At 45.3% G+C, this 13472-nt stretch overlaps 1 protein-coding gene across 1 annotated transcript; it reads left to right on the forward strand.

Annotated features, from left to right (window-relative positions):
- Positions 1-231: 231 nt before the first annotated feature.
- Positions 232-13244, forward strand: LFNG (LFNG O-fucosylpeptide 3-beta-N-acetylglucosaminyltransferase). Its single transcript, XM_056534990.1, has 8 exons — positions 232-840; positions 8261-8309; positions 9723-9822; positions 9941-10094; positions 10206-10291; positions 10408-10573; positions 10689-10774; positions 11171-13244. The coding sequence occupies exons 1-8, from the start codon at positions 436-438 to the stop codon at positions 11235-11237; spliced, it is 1113 nt and encodes a 370-aa protein (XP_056390965.1). The 5' UTR covers positions 232-435; the 3' UTR covers positions 11238-13244.
- The last annotated feature ends 228 nt before the right edge of the window (positions 13245-13472 follow it).

Below are 13472 nucleotides of genomic sequence, written 5' to 3' on the forward strand. Positions count from 1 at the left end.
GTCTGTTGACTCTGAGGACAGGTGTGGCGCTGTGGTAATGTGGCCGCACAGCCCGCACACGTCTCCTCCCGCCGCGCTCCTTCCCACGTGTGACACAGAGGGGAGCCCTGCAGAGCATCCTCAGGGATTCCACGCCAGTGGGGCGTGTCTGCTTCTAACCACGCCTTCAAAAGGTTTATCCCAGCGGGAGCGGGGCGGGGCAGAGATTGAATGGTAGGTGTGGCTACTGATATCTACGCCCACGCAGCTCCGCCTCTTACTGGTTACTATCACGAGCGCTGGGCGGGGTTACGTGTAATCCCCTCCTTGATGGGCGTGTCCATGTGGTCGTAGATTTTAAATCCCAGTAGGCGGCATCGTACGGCAGTGTGTGATCAGAGCTCTAGGAGGGAGGACCGTGCGGTTACAGCGGAGTTATACACAGGACCGTACAGAATGCTGAAGAACTGCGGGAGGAAGCTTGTGCTGTCCCTGGTGGGCGCCACCCTCACCTGCCTGCTGGTACTTATGGTGCAGCAGCAGGTCAGGCAGGTGGTAGTGGTGGAGCTGCCGGAGGTGGAGACCCCGTCCCGGCCGGTGCTGGAGGGTAAACCCGCTGCGGAGGAGCGAGAAGCATCAGCTGCCACTTCCAAGACCTTCTCGGCTTATATCAACAAGCTGACCCGGGTGAGGAGGGACGTGGAGCAGGTGGGCACCCCGTCTGCACAGGGGGACAGCCACCCCCCAGCCGAGGACATCACCGCCAGCGATGTCTTCATAGCCGTCAAGACCACCAAGAAGTTCCACCGCTCCAGGATGGACCTCCTCATGGACACCTGGATCTCCAGGAACAAGGAGCAGGTGAGGGATCTGATCGTGCATGTTACACTGTAACGACACCTCAGCAGTTGTTGAACAGGGGTGACATCGCTTCGATCTGGTTTTATGATGTCCTAAAGTGTATGTAATGATCGCATTCTTGTGTTAGGTCGGAAAGGGACAGCTGTGATGGGCTTGTAGGTTCTGTGATATGTATTGTGTCCTCTATACAGCAGTGTTTCCCAACCAGGGTGCCCCCAGCTGTTGCAAAACCAACTCCCAGCATTCCCGGACAGCCAAAGGCTGTCCGGGCATGCTGGGAGTTGTAGTTTTGCAACAGCTGGGGGCACCCTGGTTGGGAAACACTGCTATGCAGAGAGGAATTGTTAGATGACAAGTTGAGGGGGTGAACAGTACTGAGGTCCGGCCAAAAAAGGGTTGTCTTCTAGTTGCACCTTGTCTGGTCAGCACTACCTGTCAAGATACCCTGGGGCTGTGATCTGCAACCTGTGACTCTCCAACTACAACTCCCAGCATGCCTTGACGCTAGCCTATTGCAAACTGGAAACTTTGCATTCAATTTGCCTGTTTTATAACTACAACTCCCAACATGCATTGACATCGAAGCCTAGTGCAGACCCACAACTTTCCAATCCGTTTGCTTGTTTCATAACTACAACTCCCAGCATGCATTGACATCGAAGCCTAGTGCAGACCCACAACTTTCCAATCCGTTTGCTTGTTTCATAACTACAACTCCCAGCATGCATTGACATCGTAGCCTATTGCACACCCACATATTTGCAATAAATGTGCCTGAGTCTTAACTACAACTCCCAGCATGCTCTATTAACCTAGCCTTCTGCAAAATGACAACTCCTAGCATGCTCTGACAGCCTAGTATGTTGCAAAGCTACAACTCCCAGCATGACCTGACAGCCCGAACTGTTGCAAAACTACAACTCTCTTCATGCTCTGACAGCTTAGTATGTTGAAAAACTACAACTCCCAGCATGACCTGACAGCCTGAACTGTTGTAAAACTACAACTCCCAGCACGCTCTGACAGCCTGGGATGTTGCAAACCCACAACCCCTAGCAAGCTTTGACAGTCCATTCTGCTGGAAAGTCAGGGCATGCTGGGAGTTGTAGTTCTGCAGCAGTTTTGAGAGACACAAGTTGGAGATGATCCCTCTTAGTGCAGAGTCCATGAATTCTAAGCAAATACTTATGTGCAAATACTTCACCAGCACTTGAGAGGATGAATAGGACTACTGTCAAGGACTGGTGTGTGCCTCTACATGCATCTACCTGGTGGATACACTTTTTCTTTTTTTTTTTCCTTTGCAACAAAGTAACTTTCCTTGTGATACTTTATCCTTAAGTTTTAAGGGAAAAAAAAAAACCTTGAGGTCTGAATGAGTCCAACAAGTCTCCATTGAAGACCAGGGGGAGAGAGGATAAATTTCAGGAGCCCTATAGAATGACATCCCTCAGAATGAAGCTCTTCTTTGGTTTCCCATTGTCTTGTTCCGTTTTTTTTGCAGGCGCTCTGCGTTCCCAGGGACCCGAGCCTGTTCTCTCACGCTGTCCCCCTGCGTCTGATAACAATGCCCCTTTTCTCCAAGCAGGGAGAAGTTTTTTTTTTTTTTTTTAATGCTGTCTCTTCCATGTTTTTTTTTTTTTCATCATGGGAACACTTAAGTCCAAGCGATCGCAGTGGTGTCCAGGTCAGGTTGCCTTAGAGATGTGGGCGCCGGTGAAGCCCCAAGACAAGGGAAGACGGGGAGGGGGTAGAGAACAAAAAATGGTGAATACTGAGATCCCCTTTGACAAGCTTGACAGACCTTGTAGGAGATTGAAGGAGAAGCTGTTTAAGGGGGCAAGCCAACCAGAATAGCCTTGGACGCGGAGGCCTAGCCCAATTGGCGTCGGGTCCATTGAGATACGGCTTGACAGCGACTCGAGATGTGTGGGATAATTCCCTTCTGCACGCTGCAATGTAAGTTTTTAGTTAAAGGGGTTATCCAGGAAAAAACTTTTCAACTGGCTCCAGAAAGTTAAACAGATTTGTAAATGACTTCTATTTAAAAAAAATCTTAATCCTTTCAGTACTTATGAGCTTCTGAAGTTAAGGTTGTTCTTTTCTGTCTAAGTGCTCTCTGATGACACCTGTCTCGGGGAAACGCCCAGTTTAGAAGCAAATCCCCATAGCAAACCTCTTCTAAACTGGGCGTTTCCCGAGACAGGTGTCATCAGAGAGGATTTAGACAGAAAAGAACAACCTTAAATTCAGAAGCTCATAAGTACTGAAAGGATTAAGATTTTTTTTTTTTTTAATAGAAGTCATTTACAAATCTGTTTAACTTTCTTAAGCCAGTTGAGAGATATAGAAGTTTTTTCCTGGAATACCCCTTTAAGGCCCGAAGAAGTTTTGAATTTGCAATGCAAAAAAAATAAAAAATCTAGGCACATAAAAGCCCCCGCAGTCCCCTTAAGAACCTGAACTCCCGTATATGCAAATCCCTATAAGACAGATGAGACTTTAATTATATCTATTTATTTATATCTTTTATTTATTTATCCATTTTTATTTTGTATTTAGTCAGCAATGATCTTCAATGTTTTGTCAACAGTCCGGAGCTCAATTACCGTGTTTCTCTGCCAGCTCCTTAGGGTACGAGTGGAATTTCCAGTCCGACGTGCCCCGGGGTAGTAAACATCCAGTTGTTTAACCCAAAACAAGGTAGTCGCCCACTCTCGTACACACAGGCGCGCGCCTTGCCTCCTTTTATTGGCACTCGTACTGTACAGGCTCGTGCAACAGGGATCTTTAACTCTTGCAGCCTTAAAGGGGTACTCCCGTGGAAAACTTTTTTTTTTTTTTTTTTTTTTTTTTTTTTATCAACTGGTGCCAGAAAGTTAGATTTGCAAATCACTTCTATTAAAAAAAATCTTAATCCTTCCAGTACTTTTTAGAGGCTGTATACTAGAGAAAGAGAAAACCAAAAAAAGAGATGCCTTTCCTGTGATGTCCTGACCAGTGCTCTCTGCTGACATCTCTGTCCATTTTAGGAACTGTCCAGAGCAGTATATGTTTTCTATGGGGATTTTAATCTTCCTAAAATGGACAGCAGAGATCAGCAGAGAGCACTGTGGTCAGGACATCACAGGAAAGGCATTTTTTTTTTTTTTTGGATTTCTCTTTAGTATACAGCCCCTAAAATGTACTGGAAGGATTAAGATTTTTTTAATAGAAGTGATTTACAAATCTGTTTAACTTTCTTGCACCAGTTGATTTAAAAAAAAATTTTTTTCCACAGTAGTACCCCTTTAAGGGTTAATTCCATAGGACTTGCTTTGGAGGACAAGGTGTCTTTGATAAACACGATAGGACCGTATCCCGTGTCTTCTTCGTATACTGTTACCTTGCCCTATTGGATTTCAATGACTGCGGGTTATTCATTATTCAAATATAGATCCTGCAACTCTAGCTGTTGCAAAACTACAACTCCCAGCATGCCCGGACAGCCAACGGCTGTCCGGGCATGCTGGGAGTTGTAGTTTTGCAACAGCTGGCGGTCCACAGTATACAATGTTCACTAGTAGAGATGAGCGAACTTACAGTAAATTTGATTCGTGACAAACTTCTCAGCTCGGCGGTTGCTGACCTTTCCTGCATAAATTAGTTCAGCTTTCCGGTGCTACGGTGGGCTGGAAAAGGTGGATATAGTCCTAGGAAAGAGTCTCCTAGGACTGTATCCACCTTTTCCAGCCCACGGGAGCACCGGAAAGCTGAACTAATTTATGCAGGAAAAGTCATCAACTGCCGAGCCGAGAAGTTCGTGATGAATCGAATTTACTGTAAGTTCGCTCATCTCTATAATATATATACCACAGTTTATAGATGTATACCATTGACGTGAATGTCGCAAGGTGGCGCTTATCCGTAGTGGAATCTGAGTAGATATAATATTCTATTTTTATAACCCCTTAGGGGCTATTTGGGGGGTAGATGTGACTGTTTTCGGAATACCTGGAGTGACAGGTGGAAGGGTAGTTTAGGGGTTAAAGCTGCTGATATATCGTCAGGCCCCACGCCGAGGTGACATGCCTCTCCTAGAACAATGCGTGACATGCGCCTCTGGCAGTGAATGGGTTAGACGGTATGCGCGCACCTCAGACACCCAAGTGCCCCTCAGATCAGACTTGTGCCTGGGCCCATGGCAGTGACATGCCACAGCCCCCCCGCCCCCACCTGCCAGCCTCAGGTGTAACGGCCCGGGGGTGGGCGTGCCGCGCTCCTGACATGCTCCTGACGTGCTGCTCTGTGTATATATCAACACGCCGGCGACTGGAAGAATTCCCATTTGTTTGTGGTATAAACATACCTGCATTTACGGCCCAGTCCGATCAGATGTAACTGGGAGGAACTGGTTGTGTCCTCCCGGAGCAGGTTCCTGGGGGTAGAACAGCGCAACCTGTTTCCCCCTTTTGTAACCCAAAATATTGACATAGTAAACAGGGTGGGGAGATAATTTTTATTTATTTTATACTTAATGCCATGTTTTGGGTTCCTCCTCCCATAGGAACATTTTCAGCCGAGCAGGTATCACCCTGTCAAACCTGTCTGCTGCCACCGCAGCGGGAAATTCAAATTCGAAAAAAAATTCCAGGGATTGCACCATAATTTGTATATAAATCTAATACGTGATCCACAGCAGTCCAAAATTAGACAACACCCCCCCTCCCCTTATTCTAGCAAAATTTACCAAAGCCGCTACCCATTGTTAGCACAAGTAGCAAGACCAGACCTCTGGGGAGGGGAGTAAGGGGGGGGGGGGGTCTTTGGTTCTTTCATTGTCCGCACCTACTGCAGTGGTGGTCTGTATTGTTACGGGAGGAGTTGGCATCCTGTCTTTCTTAAAACTGCTGGTTTTTAGAACAATGAGGTTTCCTCTGCCTTCTAACCCTCTGAAGGCGACTTGAACATTTTGTGGCCGAAACTGAAATTTTGAGAAGTACGACAAAAAAATAAACCCTTTCAATTCGAAACTCGAAAAAAAAGAGCAAAAAATAAAAAAAAGCAGAAGTTAGTTAGACTTTCAGTAGCGTCAAACCTGGGAGTGAGTCACCGAAAATGGGACGTTTATGAAATTCCCGAAAATGTTTGCAATTTAAAAAGAAAATCAAAATGTTTGAAATATTCGGAGCTGCCTGCCCCCCGCCTCGCCTGTCACTTTTGCTCTCCTGCCAGGTTGTCATTCACTGTCGCCTACATGTAAAGTCGTAAAACTTCAGAAGCTTTTTATAAACCGCAGTTGACATTGTGAACCCTGTACTTTGCCTTAGGACGTTAACCTCACCTCTTCCAGAAAGTTGTCATTTCTGGTGAAGAAGATCTTAAGGAACCAGAGTCCTTCCTGATGTAATGACCAGAAGTGCTGGACGAGGGGAAAGGTGGTCAGACGTAGACGCCTCTGTACTAATAATATAGGGGGTGAAAGGTTATATGTGCAGGAATCTGCCCGTCCCAGAAAGGATCATTACTTGGAGAGCAGATAAAGGTTAATTGTTTGGGTTTGATTGGATTTCCTGGCTGGGCTCCTGAAGTCATGGGCCTGGCAGGAAGGGGTGTGAGGCCGCCATTCTGCAGAACACAGATATCTCCCAAGAGGTGACACTTAGGGATTTAAGACGGGCCGTCCCTTCCTCCCAAGGAGCAAGCAAGCAGGCTACAAGCTTCCGGAGTTTCCTTCCAATAAAGAGGGTGCACGCTGTTCCTTTCCTGTCCATCCATGAAGAATGGAGACTCTTCTTTCTCAGCCAGGAATCATCCCATTGTCTCTTTCGGGCTCGTAGGGAAGGAGAAGGGGGGAGGGGGTGATGGACACAGGATTGTTCTTAGCAGGACCTGGCCATAAACAGTCTTTTGTATCTATTAATAGTATAAAGGCTGCTTAAAGGAAGACAAAATAACACACAAGAAAAATAAAGGCCTACTGACACCATCGGGGACAGTCTCGTTTCATCATGTCCACCATTTGGGAAATCTGGTTAAGCAGATCAGGAGGGAGGGTGAAAAATACTGGTTTAAGCTATGGAAACAATAGGCACAATGGCCACTTTAACCAATTTCTGCCTTTCTTGTGTTAAATTCATCTCCATAAAAAATCCTAGACCCCCCCACCCCCCCACCATTCATTCATCCCCCCCCTCCCCCTTTTGGGTACCAGAGGAGGAAGAATAGGTCTCCACATCAATCATTTCCTTTTCTTCTCCCTTCAATACCCCAAGCTTAACCAGGCCAGCTGTATGCTAATAAGGACGGACATGTCTCAGCTTAAACTTTCCCTCAATGACTAAGGGGGTAGCCGGCGACATTTAGCCCCTTTTGTTAGAAAACAGACTCCCAACTTTTCCCCCCTGACATAAAGAATGCCCGCTGGCAGCGTAAATGATTGTTGACAGCAGAGCTACCTCTTCAGCCCTTTCCAGGACCACTTCCCTCCTACTACTTTGTCCTTTTCTGCCGTGTTTTCTCATATTTTTTTATTTTTTTTTCCTGCATGCTTTTTCATTTATCTTTTTTTTTCTACCCCAAAATGAGCGAGCGGCAGCAGCTGGCACGGTGTTCGCTTCCCGTTTGCTTTCTCTAGAACTGATTGATGGAACTTGTTTTCTCATGTTGTGAATATCATCCTGGCCACAACAATGGGGAAGCGCACAATGGGAACCTAACCACAGAGACAGGCGACATCTGCTCATGTGTCAATAAGGAGTGCGGCCGGGCAGGTGGGGAAGGTAGATCAGGGCGGGGTAAGGAAGGTAGCCGGCAGCCTCACAGCGACATAAGCCTAGTGCTTTATAGAGCTATTGAGTTACATAGGAAAGGGCTGGGGGCGTGAATACAAAAAATAAGAATTTGCAAACAAAGTGGCAGGCAGGTGTTAAGGCTGGCAGAGCTCTTGGCTCCATCAGGTTAGAGAGCGCCAAGTCTCGTGCCATAGAAACAGCTGCTCTGACTGTAGATAGCGTCCAGTATACATCGCTTGGGGGAGGATTCTACAATGTGATGTAGGCAAGAAGGGAACAATACTCTTAAGTGGGTGTACGGTGGTCTTTTGGGGTCATCCTTGCTCTGTGTATGATCTTTGGAAATTAGCCCGTCTTCTGTATAACAAAGCGCCAGCGTTAAATCTTCCTCCATTGTCTTTTACCAGCCTCGGGGAAGGAGGTTTTTTTTTATTTCTTTTATATCCTGAAGTTTTTAACCAACACAGCTGTCTCTTTTCAAAGGCTCCCGTACACAATAGAAACTGCTCGTGGATCCGCACGGGGGTAGTTCCAGATTACATGCCCCCTGTTCTCTTAACCATCTGCTTTTCTGCATTCTATTTAAATTAAGGCTCCCAGGTGCACCGAAAATCTAATGTTCCCTTCTTTTGTTTTGTATCTTTCAGACTTACATATTCACCGACGGGGAAGACGAAGAGCTGCAGAAAAAGACAGGTGAGATCGAGCTCACGTTTAATTATTTATAAGGGGCATATTGGATTAAGTCAATGTATTACTATATAACCAAGCGGAAAAAAAAACAATAAAAAAAAATTCTGAAGTCAACTTTTCTACTTTTTTTACTTATTTTTTTCCCCTCTTGATAGTAAATGTTGACTTTAGGATTTACCGATTCACCAATCCTTTGATCTTGGTTATGGTAACATTATAGTCTCTAAACCAGTGTTTCCCAACCAGGGTGCCTCCAGCTGTTGCAAAACGACAACCTTCAGCATGCCTTGACAGGGTTTTCCAACCAGGGTGCCTCCAGCTGTTGCAAAACTAAAACTCCCAGCATGCCCTGATACAGTGTTTCTCAACCAGGGTGCCTCCAGCTATTGCAAAACTGCAACTACCAGCATGCCCTGATACAGTGTTTCCCAACCAGGGTGCCTCCAGCTGTAGCAAAACTACAACTCCCAGCATGCCCGGACAGCCAAAGGCTGTCCGGGCATGCTGGGAGTTTTAGTTCTGCAACAGCTGGAGGCACCCTGGTTGGGAAACACTGTGCCAAGTAATAACAGGGGTGCGGTTTTTATGTCTACTGTACATATTTAAAGTAAAGCCCAAAAAAAAAAAAAAAACTCACGCCATATGTGCACAAAGTACCTAGTGAAACAGCTGGAGGCACCCTGTTTGGGAAACACTACTCTAAACCATTATATTAGGCGAATATGTTAGCATTGTATCCAGTTTGTCAGTATAAGGATAAGACAAGGTGGTTAAATGCCCTTCGACTTCTTTGGCGCATAATCCATAGTCTTCCTCTGGACTCCTTAGACTGTATGCTACCCCCTTTTTTTATTGTTAAGACCTTCTTAACCAGACTGCTGAGGAGTAATCTATAGCATTAACCAGTGTGGACAGTGGGGGGACTGGAACACCAGCAGAGGGGTGGGTTTTGTACTAATGCGGCCTGTGTATTTTTTTTCTCCCCCCATTGAGTCTGGGTCATGACCTTTATTCTCCTCATGTAAATGATTTCCATTCAGACTACTGATACAGCTTCTATTGAGAGCGCACACCCAGTGACAGGTGGCCTGATCTGGGAAAGTCCACGCTGCTCAATAGGGCAGCGTTCTTTGAAAAAAAAAAATAGCTTGGGGTGGGCCGACTTGTAATTAACCCTTTGAAATGTTTCCCCACTTGAGCTTGCCCAGCCCCCCATTTCTTACCGAGTGGCAATGTTCCATCTGCTACCTCCATCCCCCAGTGTGATGTTGTTCTCTACTGTAACCCTATACCCTCACCCCCCCCCCCCCACCCCCAGCAGCTGTATTAAACCACGCTTGCATTTACTGATAATAACCCATAGTTCTTTGCAAGTTTCTTCCATTTTAACCATATTCTTCCTGTGATCTCTTGCAGGAAATGTCATCAGCACAAACTGCTCCGCCGCTCACAGCCGTCAAGCCTTGTCCTGCAAAATGGCCGTGGAGTATGACAAGTTCATAGAGTCCAACAAAAAGTAAGTGTCCTTGCAGCCAAAAAATGTCAACCACGAGTTGTATATAAAGAGTTTGTAGGTGATCGTGTGAAGCCGGCCCGTTCTTCTCGCTAACCCTCGTCTCTCCTGCTTGTCTTAGATGGTTCTGCCATGTGGACGATGATAACTACGTCAACATAAAGACTCTGTTAAAACTGCTCTCTCGCTATTTACATACCAATGACGTCTATATTGGGAAGCCCAGCTTGGATCGGCCCATTCAGGCAACCGAGAGAATTAACGAAAGCACGATGGTAAGGATCGTAGACCTTCTTGAGACTCCTTAGCAGTCGGTGATCACATTATGGATAACATTCTTCTAAACCTGTCTCCACCACTCTAATCGTACGTCCTCTTCTTCACAGCGTCCTGTCAACTTCTGGTTTGCCACTGGAGGAGCTGGCTTCTGCATCAGCCGGGGGCTGGCGTTGAAAATGAGTCCATGGGCAAGGTAATGATCCATACGTTTCAAGTACCATGACATGCCTACGGTGCTGCAGTTTATCTTGTTGGACTTCGGGGTTCATATGGAATTTTCTTAATAAGCGCTTCCCGTTTATTTATCAGTGGCGGACACTTCATGAACACAGCAGAGAAAATCCGACTTCCCGATGACTGCACCATTGGTTACATCATAGAGTCCGTGTTGGGTGTGAAATTGATCAGAAGCAACCTCTTCCATTCTCATTTGGAGAACCTGCACCAAGTTCCTCAAAGTGAAATCCACAATCAGGTAAACAATAGAATCCATTGTAGTAACTGGGTAGAGAACGTCTTTTTATAGATAATGTCCTGCGTAGGGGAATTATAAAAACATTAGTTTTAACCAACATTTTGGTATTTCCTAGGTGACGTTAAGTTACGGAATGTTTGAAAATAAAAGAAACGCTATTCTGGTGAAAGGGGCTTTTCCGGTTGAGGAGGATCCTTCAAGGTAAGAAGCATCTACTGTCGAGTCAAATGATTTATTCCTTTTATGACCCAAAGCTAGCTGTATAGCTACTTATAAGGGGTACTCCGCTGCTCAGCGTTTGGAACAAACTGTTCAGATCGTTGGCGCTGGGAGCTTGTGATGTCATAGCCATGCCTCTTCATGACATCACACGCCGCCCCCTCAATGCAAGTCTATGGGAGGGGGCGTGACGCCCCCTCCCATACACTTGCATTGAGGGGGCGGGGCTGTGACGGCACAAGCTCCCGGCTCTAGCGTTCGGAACAGTTTGTTCCAAATACTGAGCAGCGGAGTACCCCTTTAAAGGCCATTTTATTGGTCTTTTTAAGTAAACATACGTATGAAAAAAGTCTAAACAGGTTCTTCTCTTCTTTACAGATTCCGATCCATCCATTGTCTGTTGTATCCAGACACTCCCTGGTGCCCCAAGAATATTGCCTATTAGAAGACTGCAAATCTTCTTCAACCTCGTCCCAAGTTTCCCTGGTATCCGAAGGGCTATGTGGGACCTGTACGTGTTACCCTTGCTGTGAACGTCGCCGATTTCTGGTGCTGTGCATGGAACGCACAGTGTTTCGTTTCATAGGCTGCTGTGCGGCCGGTTACTGTCCCTGCTTGAGCAGCCAGTGACAGCTTATCTCTACAGAGCACCTCCTCGTGTGGCTGAGAGGTGTGCGGACTTATGGAACAGAGCCTGTAGACTGACACACACGGTGCTTGTGTGTCACGTGGCTCGGTCAAAGACTTTTATCAAATTGCTTTGCAGTGTCTGCGTTCTTATAGAATGTGTGCTAAAGACCTGCCTGCTAAACCTTTGCTTCTTGTGAGCTACCTATAGTTTATTTACTTAAGAAAAAAAACAAAAAAAAATGCTTTCCCTATAGTGGACCAAAGCTTGAAGCACCATTTCTCTTGAGCGAAAACCCATGTTCTGATGTTCCCTAGCGACTTAAAGATTTTCACTGTTTGGTACTTCTAATACCAGCTTGTAATAATCCCAGCAGGACCTTCTTGGTGCTACTAGTTTTTTAATTCTAGGTCATGCGCGCAGTTTTGGGAAAGTTTTAAGTTCTTCTACAGAACGTTATCCTTTAAATTCTTTAGGCTCCGGATGTATGCCCAAATGAAGACCCCCTTCCTCATATAGAGATATATATATATATTTTTTTAATTTGATTGTATTTAGGCTCCGGTCCCATCACGTTGGAGTGTTCCTCCGTGTAGGTCCCGAGACGATCTCCATTGGGGAACATTACATCGGATAGAACTGAAGCTCTACTAGGTTCCTGCCGGTGTTCTGCGTGGTATTCGCTGCAGTTTTGGTTGGGAATCTGGTAGCACTTTTCATGGCACTTTGATTTATTATCTAGAGCTGGACTCTAAAAGCACCTTAAGCTGCCACATTGAAATAGGTTGAAACGTTGAGGACGTTGAGAGCTTCCACTATGGTTCATTAATGGTCTACAAAAGTAGACTATTATTGGTGGCCTGAAGAACAAGGGCTTCAGTGACTCCTCAAGGCAACCTCATTTTTGAGGTTAAAAAGTTTCGGTGCTAAAACTCTGCCAGTAAGTACCGTACTCACGAAGAACCAGACTATAAAAACTGAAAATTAACAAATGGGCCCATAACCTATATAGTATAAGGCTGAATTATAGTACAGCTTTATAGAACGGCACCTCGCCATTACCTGTAGAATCGGTTGGTCTTCAAAATGGGTCCAAGCCTTTTTTTTTTTTTAAATGCCACTGTGCTATTGGGTTGAGGTCATGTGACCGCATCCTAGCCAATAGCAGATAGACCTACCCTGTTATTCCTTGTCCGCCCCCAAGCCATTATAGTTTGCATTGTGCCCATCAGAACTCTATGCAAAAAGCACGTTCTCATCTGGAAACAACTTTTTCAGCGTTTTGCAGAGCACACAGCCCCTTCAAGGACCGGCCCACTTTGCCGATTTTGCCGCAGAGTTTTACGGTCTAACTGCACAGTTGTGTTCTGCACAGATGCTTATGCCACTTAAGTTTCCAGACATCCAAGGGTTATCCCAATTCAGTCTATTTAATGGCAGAGTTTTACGGCAGCTTCAAGGTGACACTTTGGGGGTTGAATATTATTGCTCATAGTGGGCGTTTATTGTATATAATGTAAAGATGCAGTAATTTTTTACTGCGGATCTCAAATTTTTTTTTTTTTTAAATGTATCTAATGAATTTATCTATTTTTTTTTCTGTTGATCAGAAAATGTATGGTTTATCGAAAAATGAAATCTGTTCTATCTTAAACTCGCTTGCAATTAAATTATCCCAGTATCTGGGGAATTCTTGGTTATAGGAATTTTTTTTTTATTTTAAATCTAAAGAGAATTAACCGTTTGTTCTCAGGGGAATTATACCTGGTGTCAGGGTGATTCTGATGTATGTCATTCTCTGCTTAAAATAAAGCAGTTTTTTTGCTTATAAATTGGATTGTCTTTGGTATTTTTCTGTGGGTTTTTGCTGATCGGGGGAGGGCTTGTACAAGATGGGGGAGACTGTCAGGTGATGCCAAGAAGCAGAAAGTTAGAAATTTGTAATAAAAAAAAAGTCTCCATGGCTCCAAAATAATCCGGAAATGGTGAAGTATGATTACGGTGGGTCATCTGTTATGGGTTCTCTATTATCCCACATTATGATCTATATTT

The sequence above is a fragment of the Hyla sarda genome, chromosome 8 (assembly GCF_029499605.1).
Source record: "Hyla sarda isolate aHylSar1 chromosome 8, aHylSar1.hap1, whole genome shotgun sequence".
NCBI lineage: Eukaryota > Metazoa > Chordata > Amphibia > Anura > Hylidae > Hyla > Hyla sarda.